General features: G+C 53.7%; 1 protein-coding gene across 20 annotated transcripts in view; it reads left to right on the top strand.

Moving 5' to 3' along the window:
- The window catches only part of Tns1 (tensin 1), a 161,721-nt gene that overhangs the window by 114,895 nt on the left and 28,072 nt on the right, over positions 1-18,754 (top strand). For 8 of the 20 annotated variants that reach the window (XM_070017457.1, XM_070017435.1, XM_070017400.1 and 5 more), the window contains 7 exons: positions 741-2,270; positions 6,990-7,070; positions 12,128-12,324; positions 13,506-13,581; positions 17,120-17,212; positions 18,045-18,068; positions 18,495-18,533. In XM_070017457.1, coding sequence (XP_069873558.1) covers positions 741-2,270; positions 6,990-7,070; positions 12,128-12,324; positions 13,506-13,581; positions 17,120-17,212; positions 18,045-18,068; positions 18,495-18,533 — 2,040 coding nt within the window. The remainder of the gene's footprint in view (positions 1-740; positions 2,271-6,989; positions 7,071-12,127; positions 12,325-13,505; positions 13,582-17,119; positions 17,213-18,044; positions 18,069-18,494; positions 18,534-18,754) is intronic. The other 12 variants (XM_070017449.1, XM_070017419.1, XM_070017441.1 and 9 more) reach the window with 9 other exon arrangements.

Genomic DNA, 18,754 nt, shown 5'->3' on the forward strand with positions numbered 1-18,754 from the left:
TGCATCTGCCCCCTCCCTCCCCTTCCCCCCCCCCCAACCCCTCACAGCCCCTCTACTGCCCTTCCAGGCTCTCTCCCATAACCTTGGGTGAATGCTGCCCATAGAGGAGGCCTGGATCACCATGCTTACACCTCCATGTGTGGTCACTGTAACACCTGCGTCTCCTGGCCTCTGCCTCCAATGAGTCCGGAGTAGGAATTCTAGGAATGAGAGGCAAGCTTTGTGAATGGAGTTGAGGAGGGAGTTGATTATACTTGAGGAGGGACCTTCAGGAACTGATGGTCATGATTCCCAGATGCCGACATTTCACGGTAGGGGTTAGTGGTCTCAGCACATGACATGTCAGCTCATTTTGATGTACTGAGTATCGGCCATTTCATTGAGCTCAGTCTGATTCTTTTACCATCTCCATAGCATAGACAAGGACACTGAGGCCCAGGGAGTAGCTGAGGCCTCCATGTTTGTGACGCTGGTGAAACGCCAGAGCTGAGTGTGGAAGCTGGGCCATGTGCTCTGTCCTCAGTGGTGTTGTCTGGCTTGAAGCTGGGTATTGGTGAAGGCTCTCCTGGAAAGCCTGAAGAAGGGCTCTTAGTCCTTCTCTTTTGCCCTCTCAGAGGAGGGTTTGGGGATCCGGGGAATGAGAGATCTTAGCTCCTTTCTTGGGAGAATGGCAGATGTCCCCCTGCCTTCCACTAATGTCCACTGCCTGCTGTCTCCCCTTGCCCTGCCCTGTTTTACAGAAGTGGTGGGACACACCCAGGGGCCACTGGATGGGAGCCTGTATGCCAAGGTGAAGAAGAAGGATTCCCTCAACGGCAGCACCGGGGTAGTGGCTGTTACTTGCCCTGCCCTGTCAGCCACACCCAATCACGTGGAGCACACCCTGTCCGTGAGCAGTGATTCAGGCAACTCTACAGCTTCCACCAAGACAGACAAGACCGATGAGCCTGGCCCAGGGGCTGCTGGGGCCCCCACTTCCCTGAGTCCCCAGGAGAAGCAGGAGCTGGACCGCCTGCTCAGTGGCTTTGGCTTAGAGCGAGAGAAACAAGGTGCCATGTACCACTCACAGCACCTCAGGTCCCGCCCACTTGGGGGCTCGGCTGTGCCTTCCTCCGGCCGCCATGTTGTGCCAGCCCAGGTTCATGTCAACGGTGGGACTTTGGCATCCGAGCGAGAGACAGACATCCTGGATGATGAGCTGCCCAACCAGGATGGGCACAGCGGAGGCAGTATGGGAACTCTGTCTTCCCTGGACGGGGTCACCAACATCAGTGAGGGAGGTTACCCTGAGCCTCTGTCCCCACTCACCAATGGTCTGGACAAGCCATACCCCAGGGAACCTCTGGTCAATGGCGGGGGCTACCCCTATGAGTCAGCCAGCCGGGCAGCAACTGCCCATGCCAGCCATGTGGCCCCCATGAAGCCCTCCTACTCCGCGCAGGAGGGTTTAGCTGGCTACCAGCGTGAGGGGCTCCACCCAGCCTGGCCACAGCCAGTGACCACCTCCCACTATGGCCATGACCCCAGTGGCATGTTCCGCTCTCAGTCCTTTCCGGATGTGGAGCCCCAGCTGCCCCCTGCTCCAGCCCGTGGTGGCAGCAGTCGGGAGGCTGTACAGAGGGGCTTGAATTCATGGCAGCAGCAGCAGCAGCAGCAGCAGCAGCCTCGCCCACCTCCTCGCCAGCTGGAGAGTCTTCCAAGCAACAGACCCAGCCCCCAGCCACTGGCAGAAACCCCCACCCCTGCTCTCCCCGAGTTCCCCAGGGCGGCTTCCCAGCAGGAGATCGAGCAGTCCATTGAGACCCTCAATCTGCTGATGCTGGACCTGGAGCCCACCACCGCTGCTGCCCCCCTGCACAAGTCACAGAGCGTCCCTGGGGCCTGGCCAGGGGCTTCCCCACTCTCCTCTCAGCCCCTCTCAGGGTCTTCCCGCCAGTCCCATCCACTCACCCAGTCCAGATCTGGCTACATTCCCCGTGGGCATGCCACCGGAACCCCCGAGCCTGTGGCTCCTAGCAGGTCTTATACACCTTACGAGTATCAGTCTTGTCCAGCCGGGGCCAACCAGAGTTTCCGTCCAAAGAGCCCAGCTGCCTCCTCCTCACCCACCTTCACCCACAGCCCTGCAGGGCCTCAGCAGCCCCCGGCCTCTCTCCCTGGCCTCACAGCTCAGCCTCAGCTCCCACCAAAGGAAGCAACTTCAGACCGCTCCCGAACCCCTGAGGAAGAGCCACTGAACCTGGAAGGGCTGGTGGCCCACCGGGTGGCAGGTAAGAGCCTTGGGGTCCCCGTGAGGTGGATGTCCCCTCCTTCTTCCCCTTCACCCCTTCCCTCTGTGGTTTGGGAGGGTGGGGAGGTAAACATAGCGGTGGACCCTGTGCAGCTCTGAAGGTTGAAGGAGCATGTGCCCAGCCATCTTTTCCCACATTACTGCCTATTAGGAACCAAACCAGACATGTAGACTCAAAAAATCAATATCTCTCAGTTCCTGGCTTCAGGAAATTTACTGTCTAGTCAAGGTACACAGGCTGCACCCACAGAGGGCATGGTGCTGTGGCAGAAGTGAGACCAAGGCTCTAGAACCTGGGAATGTAATGCCTAAGGCAATGAAGGCGAGCTTCCTGGTAGGCAGAGTACAGACTTTCTAAGGGACTGTCTGCCATGCTCACTGTCTTCAGACTTCCCATCTTCACGACAGGCATGGAGCAGGCTGGGAGTGGAGGGGTTCTATGGACTTGGTTTTTCTCTTAGGACTTCCCGGAGGCCCTCAGGAGGCCTGTAGGGGTGAGCTACCCGCCCCCCTCCCGCCCCAGGCTCAGTTCAGTCTGAGACTCATCCTCCTGGGGACCTTTAAGGAATTTTGTCATTGGGGAAAGGTCTCCCTTCTCGGTCAGCTGTTCTGTTGCCCTTGCTAGAACCAGCTCAGTATGTGAAACAAAGCTCCTTTTCATACCAGAGAGATCCAGAAAGCTAGCTGGAGAGAGAGGAGAGTAGAGGACAGACGGAAGAACCTATTGGGGGGCGGGGAGGGGAGAGAAATGAATATCCAGCCCAGGAGAGAAAACTCACTGGCCCTACTCTCTGACTGGTCCCCCAGGACAGAGAGACTGAGCAGGAAGTCCTTTTGGCTGATTTGGTGTGAGGTAGGGCCCAGGGCAGGGGTGGCCCAGAGAGTGGGGCTGGGAGAGGTGGGCCTTGAGCCCTGCTCCTCAGCTGACTGGGTGGTAGGAGTTCCCAGGGGAAGAAGATCAGCTGGCTCTGCCCTCCACCCTTTTCCTAAATTTAGGGGTCTCTGAGTCACCATGCCAGCTGCAGGGAGGGAGGGAGGGAGACACCCTCCCTGGGGATGGGCCATGATTTAGGGGAAGCTGCTCAGGAGGCCAGCTGGCTCTGGGTTGGGCTCAGGACTGGGTGTGGGGGCATGGGTGCTCTGCCCCTGCACTTTGGAGTAGAGAATCCCCAGTTCCGCTCTGAGTGGCCTGCAGATGTATTTACACCAAGGAAGCTGGCAGTCAGGGCCTTGCTTCCTGCAGTCAGGACCCAGAAACAACTCTGTGCCTCTAGGGGTGAAGTGTGGCCTGGGCTGTTCTAGATGGGGCTGTGACTTTTGTTGACCCCCACTTCTGGGTCCCTGGTATGAGGGACCCTCCCTGGCTGCTTGGTCAGCAGAAACCCTTTTCCTCTTGGTTTTATTGAGGGGAGATTACTTCTAGAAATGTAATCCTCCTTCCAATGCTCTTACTGTAGACTGTCTCAAAAGCCAGGGTACATCTTTCCTAATTTGGGAAAGAGTAGACTCATTTGTAGTGCACATCACACTTAGGGATGGGCAACGTTAAGTATCGAATATCATTATTAACATGACTCTCCTTATCATGTAATGCAAAAGATAAGACAAAGAAATAATAAGAGAGTTGGGAATCCAGTGGAGATGTCTGAAGTTCTGATCAGTGATTAGACTGATGGGCTATGTCTTTGGACACTTCTTAGGTGAATGATGGAAATTTCAGTGCAGGTTGGAAATCAGATATGGGTCTTATTCTTAAGGAGTCTGGCATTTAGGAAAGAAAAAGAACGGGAATTTTAAGTTATGGTCTAGGGATATAGTTCAAATGGTAGAAATCTTGCCTTGTACACACAAGGCTTTGGCTTTGGTTGCCAGCACCAAAATCAAGCAAAGCAAAACTAACCACAAGAAGAAAACAGAAAAGATGAAGTTGTATTCCTTTGTTATAAGAGGTATGGAGAAAGATCTGGGGAAGAGAAGTGGAGAGCTAGTGAGGATGAGGAGGAGCATGGGGGCATGGTTGAACCAAACCATGGGAGATGGAAGTATTTTTGAAAGTGGGTGAGGTCCCTGGGTAAAGCAGGCCCACGGTGAGGACAAGAAAGCACAGGAAGTATCTGTAGGGCTAACAGTGGATGGATAGTACTGTAGGCCATGACAGGAAGACTCAGGAAGGACCTGGCTCAAGCTTGAACTCAGAACCTTAACCTCTTTCTTGGCCATTTCCTCATAGCTGGTGCTCTACTACTTGATTTACTTCGTGTCCTACTTTTGGCTGTTTCATGGTCGATAAGTCTTTCTAATTTGTCTTCCCAGGAGGCAGAAGCTCCAAACCTTGATTCTCAGATCTCAGCCTCTTGAGTAGCTTGGATGATAGGCATGAGCAGCTAGTGCCTGGCATCAGGATGTCTTTTAATTACTAAACTGCAGTTTATCTAGCAGTGGTGGGGGCAGCCATTAGGTGTCTTCATCAGGAGGATGAACCATGGGCAGAGCTGTGCTTCTTGCAGATATATCTGGTAGGTCTAGGAAGGAAGGATGAAAATGGGTGTGATTTGAAGGGGAGATGCTAACAGCGTATTAGCTATCCCTGGTCCTGGAGCCCTGGATTAGGGTGCTTACCATGGGCATGGAAAATACCTAGTGATGTCATGGGTACTATGACGGCAGAGCCAAGGCAGTCACAAAACTATTGGCTGTGGTGACAGGGAGGGAGACAGTGAAGATGATAGAATGAGGGTTCCCTTAACCTGCAAAGGGGGAAGAAGAGCTGGAGCAGGCGTGGTGCATGGTGACGCTTACTGGGTGGGTCTCTCTTGAGTCTGGCAAAGGATATGGGTTTGTGGAATTGGCGCAGAGCAGGATGGGAAGAGCTGTGTGTGGATTTTGGAGTGGAGAGTGAACTGAACTGTGGGCATGGTGAGGTCTCTTTGACGTAGCTGAGAGAGCGTAGCCATGAGGAGGGAGGAGGGAGACCAGGCTGAAAGGATGTGTGAAAGAAAGCTCAGAGCGGTGACAGAGACAAGGACACTGTGTCATCCAAAGTCAAGAGAGTAAAGGATTTTGGGAGGAGGGGGGAGATTTCAATGGCATCTGCCAAGTCTGATGGTGAGAATAAAGAGCCATGAGGCTGTTGAATTAGGTGGCCCAGTGATGTTCAAACACGAGTGTGAGTAGAGTGCTGGTGACAGGAAGCAGGCCTGGAAGGATGAGGAGGGAGGGAGAGAGAGTGAAGGCAGCCTGCCACCTGTGCTCTAGAGTGGTTTTCTGATGAAAGGAGAGAGAGCAGCGTTAAAGAGGGCAGCTCAATCTTGGGAACTGTTACTAGAGTCACGAGACTTGTTTTTTAGGTAGATGATGAGGAGAGGGGAGGGGGAAGCTGGAGAAGGAAGGATAAGAAGAAAGAAAATGATGGAGATGGATAGGATGAAGTCTCTAAGGAGGTGGGGGATGGGTCTACTAGCCTAGGGGGCTAAGTGAAACCCACCCAGGAGCTCTGATACCTCTTGATGAAGTTATAAAGGATGGATAAATGTAGAGAGAAATACTGAGGTCACTCTTTCAGAGTTGGCATTGGCATTGGTATTTTAAAAAATAAATATCAGGCTGAGTCCAAGGCCCATTCAACATGACAAGGCTGCTGCACCTTTAGTCTGTGCGACTTGCTAGGCTAGGTTCTGGGAAAAATGGTGACAAGCAGTACATAACACCTTTCCCTACAGCTGAGTTGGACACTGCCCAAAGAAGCAAGTGTGTGTGTGTGTGTGTGTGTGTGTTGCATTTGATATGGGATAGTCAGAGATTTCATGGGCAGTGAGTGAACGTACTACGTAGACTAGGAAGTGTAAAGGGCCTGGGGGCAGAAATGTGCCTGCTGTGGCTGGAGCAGGTGAGGAATGAAAGAGAACGGGAATGGGGCTAGCTTCCTGTTGGTCTTGTAGTTGATCCTAAGGACTTTGGCTTTTTGCTGTCTGTGGGATGGGAAGTCTTGGAGAGGATTTGGTCCACAGGGTGACATCATTTGGCTTGTTCTTCAAAGGACCAGTGTGTCCAGGATAGAAAAGGATGGGCAAGGTTGGAGGCTGCTGCTATTGATCAGGGAGGAAGTGGTGGGGATGGGAGGAAGATTGTAGACACATTTTAGCAGTGAAGCCAATGAGATTTAGGGACAGACTGGACAGGAATGTGAGAAGAAAAGGAAAGGCAGGGACAAAGGCAGAGCCAATGAAGACTGGCCAAGGACTCCCTGTCTAAACAGGCAGGTGACCCATGACAGAAAGGAAGATCGTCCAGGCTAGGGGGTAAAGCACCGGGGAGGGGAGGGGAGGGGAGGAGTGACAAGACTGAAATCTCTGGTCCCGGGCTGCCATCTTCTTCTCCCACTGTGGGGTTAGAAACTAGGGTCCCAGTGCTCTGTGAAGAGCATGACCCCGAGCTACCCTCTCTTCTTGTCCAACTCCCCTCATCCCGCCAATGTGTGGCCAGATCCATAGGCAGAACATCAACTAATCTTGATTTTTCTCTTTGTTTTTGTTTTGTTTCGTCTTGTTTAATGCCTTGTCCTCTGCCTCCCTCCCTCCCTCTCCCTCCCATGCCTGTGTCCACCTGTTCTCTGTGCCCTTGGTGGGTCACTGGCTTTGCCTGGAATCTCCCTCCTGCCTGCGTCCCCTCCTGCCGGCTCCCCTGGGGTGCGGGTGGGCAGCATACAATGCCAAACTGCAGGGCCTGGCTCAGAGGGGCAGCTTCCGGCCCCCTCCTCTCCACCGCGCTGCCTCGCTCTCTGGTTGGTCTCTCCCCTTTCCCTTTTCCCTTGGTAGCTCTTGTTTCCCTCCCTTCCTCCCTCCCTCCTGTCCTTCTTTAGAAGTTGTCCCCTTTCCATCCCTCCTTGTTCTTTCCTCTCCTTTTGCCCGTTTTCCCTCTCCACATGGTCCAGCTCCCTCTCCCTCCTCTGTGCATGAGCCCAGGCCCCCTCCTGCATGGATGCATGGCCTTGCCTGGGGAACAGGGTCTGAGCTTTCAGGGTCCCCGGGGTGGGGGGGACACAGGCCTCCCCAGTGAGGTCTCCGTGATGGTTCCCACTAGCCACCTCCCCAGTGAGGTCTCCGGACGGTTCCCACTAGCCGCCTCAGGTAGACAGGCTGGGCTGCAGGGCCAGGTCTCTCTCCAGGAGCCAGGCTGGGCTTTGTGTGGGGCTAGCAGGCACAGGACAGGGAGTGGTGGGTGGCCCAGCTCCCCCTTCTCTGACCACTCTTGAGCAGGGCACACCTCCCAGACAGGGGCCCCCTGCTGACTCTGACGCTAAGACTCTAGGCAAGAGTCAGAAGCGTGAGTTGTGGCCCTGGTCCTGCCTGTGCCCTTGGGAAGGTTTTTGTTTTTGTTTTTTAAACTCTTGGAGTTCATTTTCCCAATCTGGAAATAGAGGTTCAAGGCCTGGCATACACATTTTGCTCAGTGGTATGGTAGTCCTGCCTGCATCAGGGTCCTGCTTCTTTTTTAAAAGAAATTGATCATTGTTGTTGCTATTATTATTATTATTATTGTGTGTGCCACTACTGGGTCTTGAACTCCGGACCTGGGCAGAGTTCCTTAGTTTTTTCACTCAAGGCTAGCACTCTGCCACTTGAGCTACAGCTCCATTTCCTGCATTTTTGATAGTTGATTGGAGTTAAGAGTCTCTTGCACTTTCCTGCTCAGCTGGCTTCCAACTAGGATCTTCAGATCCCAGCTTCCTGAGTAGCTAAGATTACAGGTAGGAACTACCAATGCCCCGCTGGAGCTCAGGTTTTTGATTTGAGGCAATGATGTCCACTCACATAACTCCCAGCCTCTTAGAAAAAGCAGGACCTTAGGGGCTTAGGCCTAAGGAAGGAACCCCCAGGTCTTTGCCTCCATCTCTGAACATGGAGGCTGCTGTCAGAGAGACAGTATATTCAGCTAGCCCAGTGCCATGGCCTTGAGGAGCTCCAGGAAGAGGCTGAGGGGCTGTGGGAATCATGGACCACAATGGCAGTGCCTCCTGGTCCTTTGTTGTTCTGATTCAGGGATAACTGGGAGATGGCTCAGGCAGCCTCCCCCCCTCTTTCCTTCTCCTCCTCCTCCTTCCTCCTCCCCGACTTCAGCCCTCCTCTCAGCCCAGCGGTAGAGAGTATGATTGGCAGGATCTGGGTGGGGGGATCCTGTCCCGAGGGGAGCTGGCATGACTTGCCCTGGGGCTGCTAGTGTGGTCGCCGTGTGGCTTTCTGGTGCCCTGGTCCAGCAGGTGGCCTTCCTCCTGGATCCTTCCACTTCTGGAGCCCGGGCATGCAGTCGGACACCCAGTCCTGCCGTCTGGAGCTGAGCAATCCAGTCTTTTGGAAATTGGAAGGCTGGAAAGAAGAGCTGGGTCTGTGGGGGGTGGAGGGTGGCCAGCCTGGGGCATTCTGGGGGGGCCTGTGATGACACAAGGGTATTTGTCCATGTGACTGGGTGAGGGATCAGTGCTTTGCCAAAGGGTGTTTAGTGATATGTGTCAGGACTTCAGCTCCAGAATTGCAGTGTGTGTGTGTGTGTGTGTGTGTGTGTGTGTGTGTGTGTGTGTGTGTGCGCGCGCGCGCACGCACGCACGTGTGTGTGTGCATTTGTGTGTGGATTGGGTGGCAGAGTCAATTGTCTCCTGTCTGCTCTTATGAGGGGAGCCCAGGGCAGAGAGCTGTTCTGGGAACAACCCCATCCTGATGGCAGTGTGGCTCCTTGGCAGTGGCACCGACCCCTGCACTGGTCCTCACGTCTGGAGCTGTGTGGCAGTCCCTGGCTGAGGTGACAACATTCACAGGACAGCAGAACTCAATGCCAGCCATAGAGGATGAGGCAGGCTCTCTGACAGGAGGTGTCAGGATCTGTCAGGGCTTCCTGCTCCTCAGGTTCCTTGGGTAGAGGGCAGAGTTCTCCAGATGACCTGAGAGAACCTTCCAGAGTTCCTCTTTCATCCTTTCTTCCTCAGGGCCCCTCATTTCTTGCAGGGGTTTGTAGGGGCTGGCTGTAGAGAGGGTCAGCATCCCCAAAGACTCCACTGTCATAATGGCCTGCTGCCCTTCTGTTGGTGTGTGTGTGTGTGTGTGTGCGCGCACATGTGCGCACATGTGTGCGTGCCCAACTATGCCTGTGTGCATCTAGGAGATGGAGACCCTAAGAGAAAGAATAATGGGGCTGGGGACTGAGGAAGTCCAGGTGGAGGGCAGGGCTGGGGAGCAGGTAATTTTTATGCCGGTCAGTCCCTGAGACATGAGAGGGTTGTTTTCTCTCTCTGACACTGGCTGTCAGCTTGTGTCCAGGCCACTCTGCTTGACTTAGGAACAATGGCGCTCTCTTCTCTCTCCTCCATGCCCGCTCCCCTCCCTTAGAGAGACGAAAGCGAGAGGGTGGGGGGAGTAGGAGCTCTCTCTCCAGACTCTCTAGGGTAGCACTGGGCTTGCCAAGGGGGACAACAGTGGGACAGTGTGTTTAAAGAATGTGAGTGGCTGTGACAGGCCACGGCTGTCATGGGGTACCCTGGCAACCCTCCCCAGGGGGCTGGCCTGTAGGAGTGGAAGGTAAGGGTCTTCTTCCCTTTGCAGTGGGGGATGGGGAGGTTCTATCCTGCAGCTCCCTGACTCTGGTGGTCTTTTGGTCCTTCCTCCTTGGCGCTGGGCAGGACTTTTTTCCCATATAGCAGCCAGGGGAAGAAAAGAACCAAGAAGGCTGGATGCACTGTCTGGTGGCTGGCTGGCTGTCCTGGCCAGGGCCCTGTGGTGAGCCCCATGTGAGGGGCCACCTTGGCTCCCAACGGCTGCTGCCGAGGGAACCAGTCCATTTTAGGCAAAATTAAAGCATCAGATCTCCAAATAGGGAACCAGGTCATTCCCTGACAAGGCAGAGAAGCCACCAGGAATGAGGCTACTGAGGTGGGTGAGGCCGGAACTGCAACCAGCCCTGATGATTCCTTCACCCCCAGCGCCCTTCTCCAGCCATCCTCCTCTGTCACGGCATTGTTAGAAAATCAATGGCTGTGTCTGTTTCTCTCTAATGTGAGTGCCAGGAACGAAGCCAGCAACAGCTCTGGTCCACATTCCCCAGAGGACTGAGTGTGGGTCAGGGGCTGTGGGAGGAAGGAGGATGCATGGCTGAGGCTAAAGGCATCCTCCCACAGGTCTGGCTGAGGTGCTGGCCCGGTACAACGTCCTCCAAAGCCTAGGAGTCCGACTTGGTGGAAGCAGCCAGCATGGCTCCCCTACCCCCAAGCCACACCCTCCTCCATTCCTGGTGGATGCTTCCAGCAGCTCCGTCTTGGAACGCACATATTTCTCTATTCTGCAAATGAGGACAGTCTGCGATTAGGGGCCCATTTGCTTTCAACAGCTTGCGGGAGGCAGGGAGAAGTCGACCCTGGTCTCAGTTGAGTTGGCAGGCAGAGGTACTACTTGAGTACAAACCCCCTCCTCCATGCCGTCTGCATTTCATGTCTGTGTGTTGTGTCAGCACATAGACATGCTTACAGGCCCTGGGAGCCCCCATCCTGGGAGCGTATGAATGTGTGCTGCAGGGGTTGTGTGAGGCAGTCTTAGAGTATCAGCTGTGAACTTGGCAGCCAGCAGCCTGCTGCTTGTGACCAGCAGGAAGGTTTGTTTCCTAGCTGGCGCCACTCATCATGGCTGCCATAGGGCCAGCTTGGGTCTCCCAGGGGCTGCCGGGATGTACAGAGCTCGTTGTAGATGGGAAGATGATTGAGGATGTGGATTGATTCCTGCCTGGCTGAACTGACACATTCCTAGGGCCCAGCAGTGTATGGGTGCATGTGTGTGAATCTATGTGTGTGTGTGCATCTGTGTGTCCACATGTATACACACAATCCCGCATGTCTCAGATGCATGTTCAGGGTCCCCAGCCTATGTGGCTTAGGACCTTTGGTTAGTCCTGGTGATGAAGATATTGGGCTTGGTCATGGTCTCCAGGATATGAGTTTTCTAGGATTCTGGGAGCCAGCTCAATGAGGCAATGGGTTCCATGCCTCAATCCAGCTGTAGGAAGAGGGGGGGGGTGGGAGAGGGGGAGGCTAACAGCATGCCCAGCCCGTGCAAGCAGGATAGGAAGTGCAGCCAGCCAGCAGATGGAACACATGACTTCTCTTTGCCTGCCCTTTGGTGAGGGGGGCCATGGTGGGGGCCTCTGCCACCTTGGGGTGAGAGGAGAGAGTGCTTAGAAAAGGTGAAGTTGATAAGTTAGATAAGGGGAAGTTGAGGTGCACTGGATGAAGGTTGGGGAGAAGGCCTTAGAGAGGGCCAGAAACATTCCCAACAGTCAGTTGGGAGAGGATGCCAGAACAAGTAAGACTTGGTTGTTTCTTCGTTTCACCATTTACAAGATGATGCAATTGAGCCCTTTCCAAGAGCTCTTCCCCACGGGCTCCATGTTGCTTGTTGGTTGATGTGGTTGCCTTGGAGACTGTCTCTTCCTCTGCCTTCCCTCCCTCGTCTAGAAGCTTTGGCCCCCTGCCTCCAGGGGCTGGAAGGAGTGAACATCTGTTTCTTGTATCAATCCTTTGTGCTCCTGGTCCCCACTCTTCATAGAGTAGATTCCTACAGAAGGCTGAGCCTAGGGCAAAGCTGATTCCTACCCTGCAGAGAAGACGCTAGGATGTGAGCAAGAGTTGGGCCCAGGAAGGCTGGGGAAGATGCTAAGGGGAAGGAGATCCTGGCTGGCTTTGCCCCTGTGCTAGCCCTGTCTTCTCAGGACTGTGTGAGGGTGTGTGTGTGGGGGAATTAGATGGGAATCACTCATTTGTCAAGTAATGTGCTCATTGCCCTCCCTGCCCTGCCATTCCTTCAGGGGTGCAGGCTCGGGAGAGGCAGCCTGCAGAGCCCCCGGCCCCGCTCAGGAGGCGGGCAGCCAGCGATGGACAGTATGAGAACCAGTCTCCCGAAACGACATCCCCCCGCAGCCCTGGGGTCCGCTCTCCTGTCCAGTGCGTCTCCCCCGAGCTGGCTCTCACCATCGCCCTTAATCCTGGAGGGCGGCCCAAAGAGGTGAGTCTGTATACTGCATCCTGGGGCTCCAGAGAGCAGTGGAGCCCACCGAATACCTCCAGGAGTCAGTGGTCAGCGTGTCACCTGGTAGTCATCTTGTCAGCGATTTGCTCTTCCCTGCCTCCACCCCCCACATCTTTACCTAAGGTCTCTTCTTGGCCATGTAGTATCTGGAGGCCATTTCCTCCCTTCGATAGCTTTTTGTGTCCCCCCACTCCTTATATTAACGCTGAGATGGGTGCTCCCATCTTGAATCTTAGAGTTCTTGAGAGGGTGATCAGGATCCTGGAAATGACGTAGGTGACTTTAGTATCCAAACCTGGTCCGATAGACTAGCGGGAATGTGTTTGGAGTCCTTCCCAGAAATCAAGGATCTGTTGGACGATTTAGTTTTCATGCTCAAATATTTGTATTTCTGAGATGTTTCGAGATATAGAGGCACTGGGTCTTGAACTTGAGTGTGTGTAAAAACCACTGGGCCATCAGATCAAACTCTAGATTCCCAAATCCACCTGAGGTAAGGCTGGGTTGGGATCCAGGAACCTGTATTTTACATGTATACCCTGAAACATTCTGATATTGATGGAGCATGAGCGCCCCCCCCCTTTTTTTTGCCATGTCACTGAGCTGCTTTTGCTCAAGGCTAGCACTCTACCACTTGAGCCACAGTGCCACATCTGGCTTTTTCTGTTTTATGTGGTGCTGAGGAATTGAACCCAGGGCTTCATGCATGCTAGGCAAGCACTCTACCACTAAGCCACATTCCCAGCCCTAGGGCCACTTTTTATGATATTGAGCTTCCTTGTAACTTCTCTGCTTGGAAGTCATTTTGGATAGCAAAGGTCTTTGCTCATTTTTGTTTCTCTCTTGCTTTCTGGTAGAACCCGAGTCCCCTGTCCATCCTCCAGCCCCTCCTCAGTGGCACTGCTCTGAAGTATTTCCATGGCAGGTGCTCCTGAATTCAGATGGGCAGAAATGGCCTTGGAAACAGCCATGCCCCCATGCATTATAAAGAGCTGTGGGGCTGTGCATGGCCAGTGTCTCCATTGGACACTTTACCTGAACACTGGCGGAGAGTCATCCTGGGAGGGGAATTGTGCTATGTGACTTGACGTAATGGCCAAGGTCATCTGGAGGGGAACGACCTTCTCCTCAGGGACCTCCCCTTTGTTCTCCTGCAGCCCCATCTACACAGCTACAAGGAGGCCTTCGAGGAGATGGAGGGAGCCTCCCCAACCAGCCCACCACCCAGTGGGGGTAAGGACCCTGGCGAAGCCTGTCTTCCCATCCCCTCAGCCCCTCCTCTCAGTCGTGGCCTGTGCGGGGGTGCGATGGGGGTGTGTACCAGGCATGTCGGGCCGGGCTAGAATCTGCTGCTTCTTACTTCTTTATTTCTTCCAAATGTTCTGTGTTCTCTGTAGCTTCTATCTACACTTAAGGGTGAAGCAGCCACTCACGGAGTGTCTGAGCATCCAGACAGATTGACCATGGGGCCTGGGTTCTCATTCCATGGACTTTTCTTTGTTGTTTTAGTTTTTGCCATTTTAGGCTCCAAAGATCCCCCATCCTAGTGTGACTCTTTGTGACTTGGCCCTGCCCTTGTTTCTGACTCCCATTTCTGCCTGTGTCTATTGCAGACAGCCTCTGTGACTTCTCTTAAGGACATACAGGACACGGGCTCATAGGCTGGAGAGTCCGGGTGTCATCCACCCTTGACCTCCAGGCAGGGGCATGTCCTCTGTATCGCTGACACACTCATTGGGGAGGCAGGCCCCAACAGGACAGCCAAGAGGAAAGGCCTAGATGCGCTCAGGAGTGAGCAGTGTTCCTTTTTATTCAGGAAGTGTCCTGAACTGGGGGATGTAGTTGTGGGAAATGCAGTGGCAGAGCCACGCCAGACTGTGAGGGATTCAGGGTCCATCCTGCAAGAGGCCCAGGGCTGGCAGAATAGTAGAGATTCGAGCTTCTGAGCTGGGCCTCGGTTGAGCTGTTCTTTGCTTCTGTAAGAGGGGAAGTGGGTGAGGAAAGTTGAACTGGAGCTAGCTGCATCTATCTCCTGGGGACTGGCTTTTCTGCCCTGGGGTGGGAGGTGGTAGCAACCCATGGCCTGCATGCCAGCAGAATGTGGGTGGGCTGCCATCTTGAAGACACATGAGGTTGAGATTGTGACTGATCAGCAGGCCCTGGGAGCTGTGGCTCCTGCTGCCCAGTGGAGACAGAGTAATGGAGCATTCTCCAGTAGTCACATTCAAAAATGTGACAGGAAATTTACTGGTGAAATTAATTTGAAATGTATATTGGGCTAGGAAAGATGGTAGATGACTCTAATTCCAGCTACCCAGCCAGGGTACAAAAGCAGGAGCATCTCGAGGCCAGTCTGGGCAAAATAGGGAGACTCCCATCTGAAAACTAACTAGCCAGCACTGGGGACATGACTTCCAATACTTTAAGCTCATGGCCATGAGTTCAGTCCCTAATATCACCAAAACAAACAAACAAAAACCCTAAACCAAATAACTGAAATATTGTCATTTCAATAAGTAAATCAATATAAAATATTAGGATATTTTTACGGTCATTTGGAAAATATGAAAGTAATATTGTATAAAAAGAAACATTTTAAGAATGTTTTAACTTCAGTGTAAAATGTTGAGCTATTAGTTTTATTGATATAAAAAATGATCCATGCATGATAGTAAGCACTGGTAATCCCAGCACTTGGGAGGCTGAGACAGTAGGATTGAGACTTTGAGGTCCGATTGAGTTACATAGTGAAAGTCTGTCTTAAAAAAACAAAACCCCAAAACAAAAAATAAAAAGATCAGCATTAGTGTCTTATGCTGGTACTCCTAGCTATAGGAGGCTAAGAGCTGAAGATTGTGGTGTGAAGCCAGCCTGAGAAGCAGAGTCCATGAGATACTTATCTCCAGGTAACCACCAAAAAGCTGGAAGTAGAGCTCAAGCAGTAGAGCACCGGCCTTGAGTGAAAAAAGTAAGGGTCAATATACAGGCCTTGAGTTCAAGCCTTAGTAAGGGCACACAAACAAAGAAATTAACCCGAAAGAGAGCTACTTTATACTCTTCTTGAATGTGGCTGTGTATCTTGGAGGAGATTAACTCACCTCAAGTGTTGGGCTGATAGCCGCCATCTTGGACTCATGATTGCAGGCCTGAGCAATCTACAGGATAAAGCCACCCCAGTTGAAGCATCCAGACTGACTAACCCTGGGGCCTGGCATACTTGAGAGTATGTGGAGGGTGTAAACCACTGGGGCTGCACAAGAATTCGGTTCTGCCCTTTCCTCTCAGTACACTGGGGATAAGAATAAGTCAGAGGTTTCATAAACACATGGGGCTGGGGAGAGAGGCTGGAAGGTGGAGAAGCACAAGGAATTTTTCTCAGGAAGCAGAAAGCTGCCTGGCTTCGGCGCCATCGCCTCCTTGTTTTGGCAGGAAGGGCTACTTGACTCCTCTTCTTTCCTGAGGGGGTCCCCTGCCCTCTACGGACCTGCTCGGTGGGCGTTTACAGAATGAACTGGAGCTGCACGCTGGTCTCAGGCTGGGTGGGCATTTGTTTCATCATCAGGCTGCACAGCTAGGGGTTCACTTGGCAGACATCGCTAGGGGTTCACTTGGCAAACATGAGGGGTGAGCAAGAGGCAATGGGGTGGGGAGGTGGTGTGGGCAGAGGAGTTAAGCCTAGACTTCCTGGCATTTTGGAGTGGTATATTTGTTCATCATTTGTCCACTGGGCATCTGGGTAGAGCACAGGGGGAGGCCCCGCCCAGTCCATCCAGGACGCTGAGCAGCAGCAGGGTCCTCGGGCTATGGCCTCTGCAGGGTCTTGAGCTCCCCGATCAGAGATCCAGAGTTCCTTTCTTTCCTTTCTCCTGTGTGAGGAGGCAGCTGCCACTGAGGCATCTCGTGACCAGGCCACTCGGCTGTGTCCTCAGCTGGGAAGGTCGGCAGCCCGCTCTGACCTTGTGTGTTAGGTGACACCTGTAACCCAGATGGGCAGCTCAGGACAAGCCCAGGCTTTGTGCAGGGAGCTGGTGTTCCTGGTGGAGCACTGCCTGGGCTTCTCCTTCACCCTGAGCCCCCAGGCTTGGGATACAGAGCCCGGCACTGAGATCTTGCCTGCTGGGATTTGTAAGGGAAATGTAGGACTGATGGCTATTCTGATCTCAGGGCTGGAAAATTCCGGCCTGTGATCTCTTTTTCCTTTCTTACATTTTTTTAGCATGTGTCCTCTTAAGACTCCATTTCTGCCTGTCCTCTTCTGAGTCTATTCATATACATGGCTTACAAACACTATGTGTGTGCATGTATGTGCAGATGTGTGCATCCGTGTGTGTGTGTGTGTGTGTGTGTGTGTGTGTGTGTGTGTGTGTGTGTGTGTTTGGAGTAAAGGTGCTGGGGCATGAGTTGGGGTAGGAGGGAAAATAGAGTATTTTAGAGAAAGGTAGAGATATTTGAAGGAGCCTACATGTATGCTGTAAGCTCCTAAAACATAAAGGGGCTGTCGGAAGAGAAAGGGCCTGGGGTAGAAATGACTCCCTCAAGGTTGGGTGGGGCCCGGGCTGGGACTAAGACCTTGCCCTCTGACTCTCTTCTTGTCCTTGAAACTGCTGACATGTGGAGAAACACAGAGACTGGGGAAGGAGTGGGAGCAGCTGGGACTCGGGCTGTCTCCCTTGTTCCCAGCCCCACCAGCATGCTCCCCTCCCTGTAGCTTGTCTAGCCCACTCTAGCTACACCCTCATTCCTGGTGTCTCCTCCTTTTCTTTCCAAACAGTACGCTCCCCTCCTGGTCTGGCTAAGACGCCCCTGTCTGCTCTGGGCCTGAAGCCCCACAACCCAGCAGACATCCTGTTGCACCCCACAGGCGGTGAGTGGCTGGCTGGTAGAGGGGTTGGATGAGGGAGGTGAAAGGGAGGAGGCCCTTGTGTCCTGAGCAGGGGGTATGATGGGAGGATCTCCCCCCCCAAGAGTGGAGTTTCTCAGGGTTGCTGGGGGTGAGGTGGCAGTGGCTAGGTGCCACCCGGATGCCAGGTCCGGGGGTGGGTGACATCCTTTTATAGCCTGCTTGCCTTAGTGTTGCCTGGATGGCCTTGGGAACTCAAGGCTTCCTTGCCTGTCCCACCCCCATCCAGTGTGCAGCCATTACCAGCCTGTGCCAGGGCCCCCGTCTGTGGCCCAGCAGCCTCTGCTCTGAGCCAGATCCCTGGCATTCGGACTGCTTTCCTCATGTGCCTCTCTGGGAAAAACCTGTCACTCAGCAGCAGCTACCACCGTCTGCCACCTATCCAGCCCTGGGTCTCCCCTGCCTTAGGCTCTGCCGTCCGAAAGTGGCCTCTCCTCCATCGCTTTGCCCATATCCCAGTTGCTGGCAGCATTTGAGCCTACTGCTGAGGATGGGAGCTGGACCCCAGGGACTGCTAGGCTGACCCCGACCTCCCTGAGGTCCAGTAGCCTGTCCTGGTTATGGAGCAGAGGACAGAGTTCTGGGCCTGTGCAGAAGATGTTGCCCAGCAGGGTGGTCACTTCTGGGCTCCCGCTTCCCCTGGCCGTTTCCCAGCCAGACCTAGAGACACTGGGGACCGTGGAGGTCTGGGTTTTTAACTGTGATTTGGAAAGCCTGAAGTATGGCTTCTAGAAAATGAATCTGGCTTTAGGGCTGAGCTGGGACTCTGGGGGTCAACTCTGCCTTTTCTCCTTAGTTGCCAGAAGACTCATCCAGCCAGGTAGGAGGGCAATGGCATGCATTGGTGAGCCACACAGACACTGGCTGGGCACAGCCTCCAACACGGGAGAGCACGGCCAGGGACACTGAGCCACCCGAGAGAGGGGGGTGGGGCTGCCTGTCACCAGTCCAGCGCTTACTGCTCCCGACACAGCCACAGGCCTGGCTGTGAAAGGCAGAGATCACGGAGAGCCTAAATCCAAGCATCCTGGACTCTGGGATGCTCTGCAGGATGGACTTCAGCCTTCTCCATGGGCTCCTCTTCCTCGGCCTTCCTGCTTCCCTTTTCTCAGCAAATTCGTTCTCTAGAATGCATTCTCATTAACCAATCTCTCTCTGTGTGTGTCTCTCTTTTTCCTCCTGGCTCTTTCATCTGATCACCTGGTCTTCTTTCCTGCCTCCCCTCCCCCCACGCCTCCTCCCTCAGAGGAAGATGAGGGCAAGGAGGCTCCTAAGCTTCCAGAAGGTAAGCACAGCTTGCTGGTTGCCGCTTCCTGCACTCTGAGACTGGGAATGGCTTTCCACACAGAGCTTGACCAGCCTGGTATCTATCTTCTTACCTGATCTCAAATGACAGGCACACAACCTTCTTGTCCCCACCCCTTGGCAAGGACATGTCACCCTGGGCACTGCCTGAATGCTGCCTGGGGAGATCGTGGCCAATGGGCACCAGTTCAGGCACACACA

Source organism: Dipodomys merriami, unplaced genomic scaffold (genome assembly GCF_024711535.1).
Source record: "Dipodomys merriami isolate MVZ:Mamm:240054 unplaced genomic scaffold, mDipMer1.0.p SCAF_1, whole genome shotgun sequence".
Classification (NCBI taxonomy): domain Eukaryota; kingdom Metazoa; phylum Chordata; class Mammalia; order Rodentia; family Heteromyidae; genus Dipodomys; species Dipodomys merriami.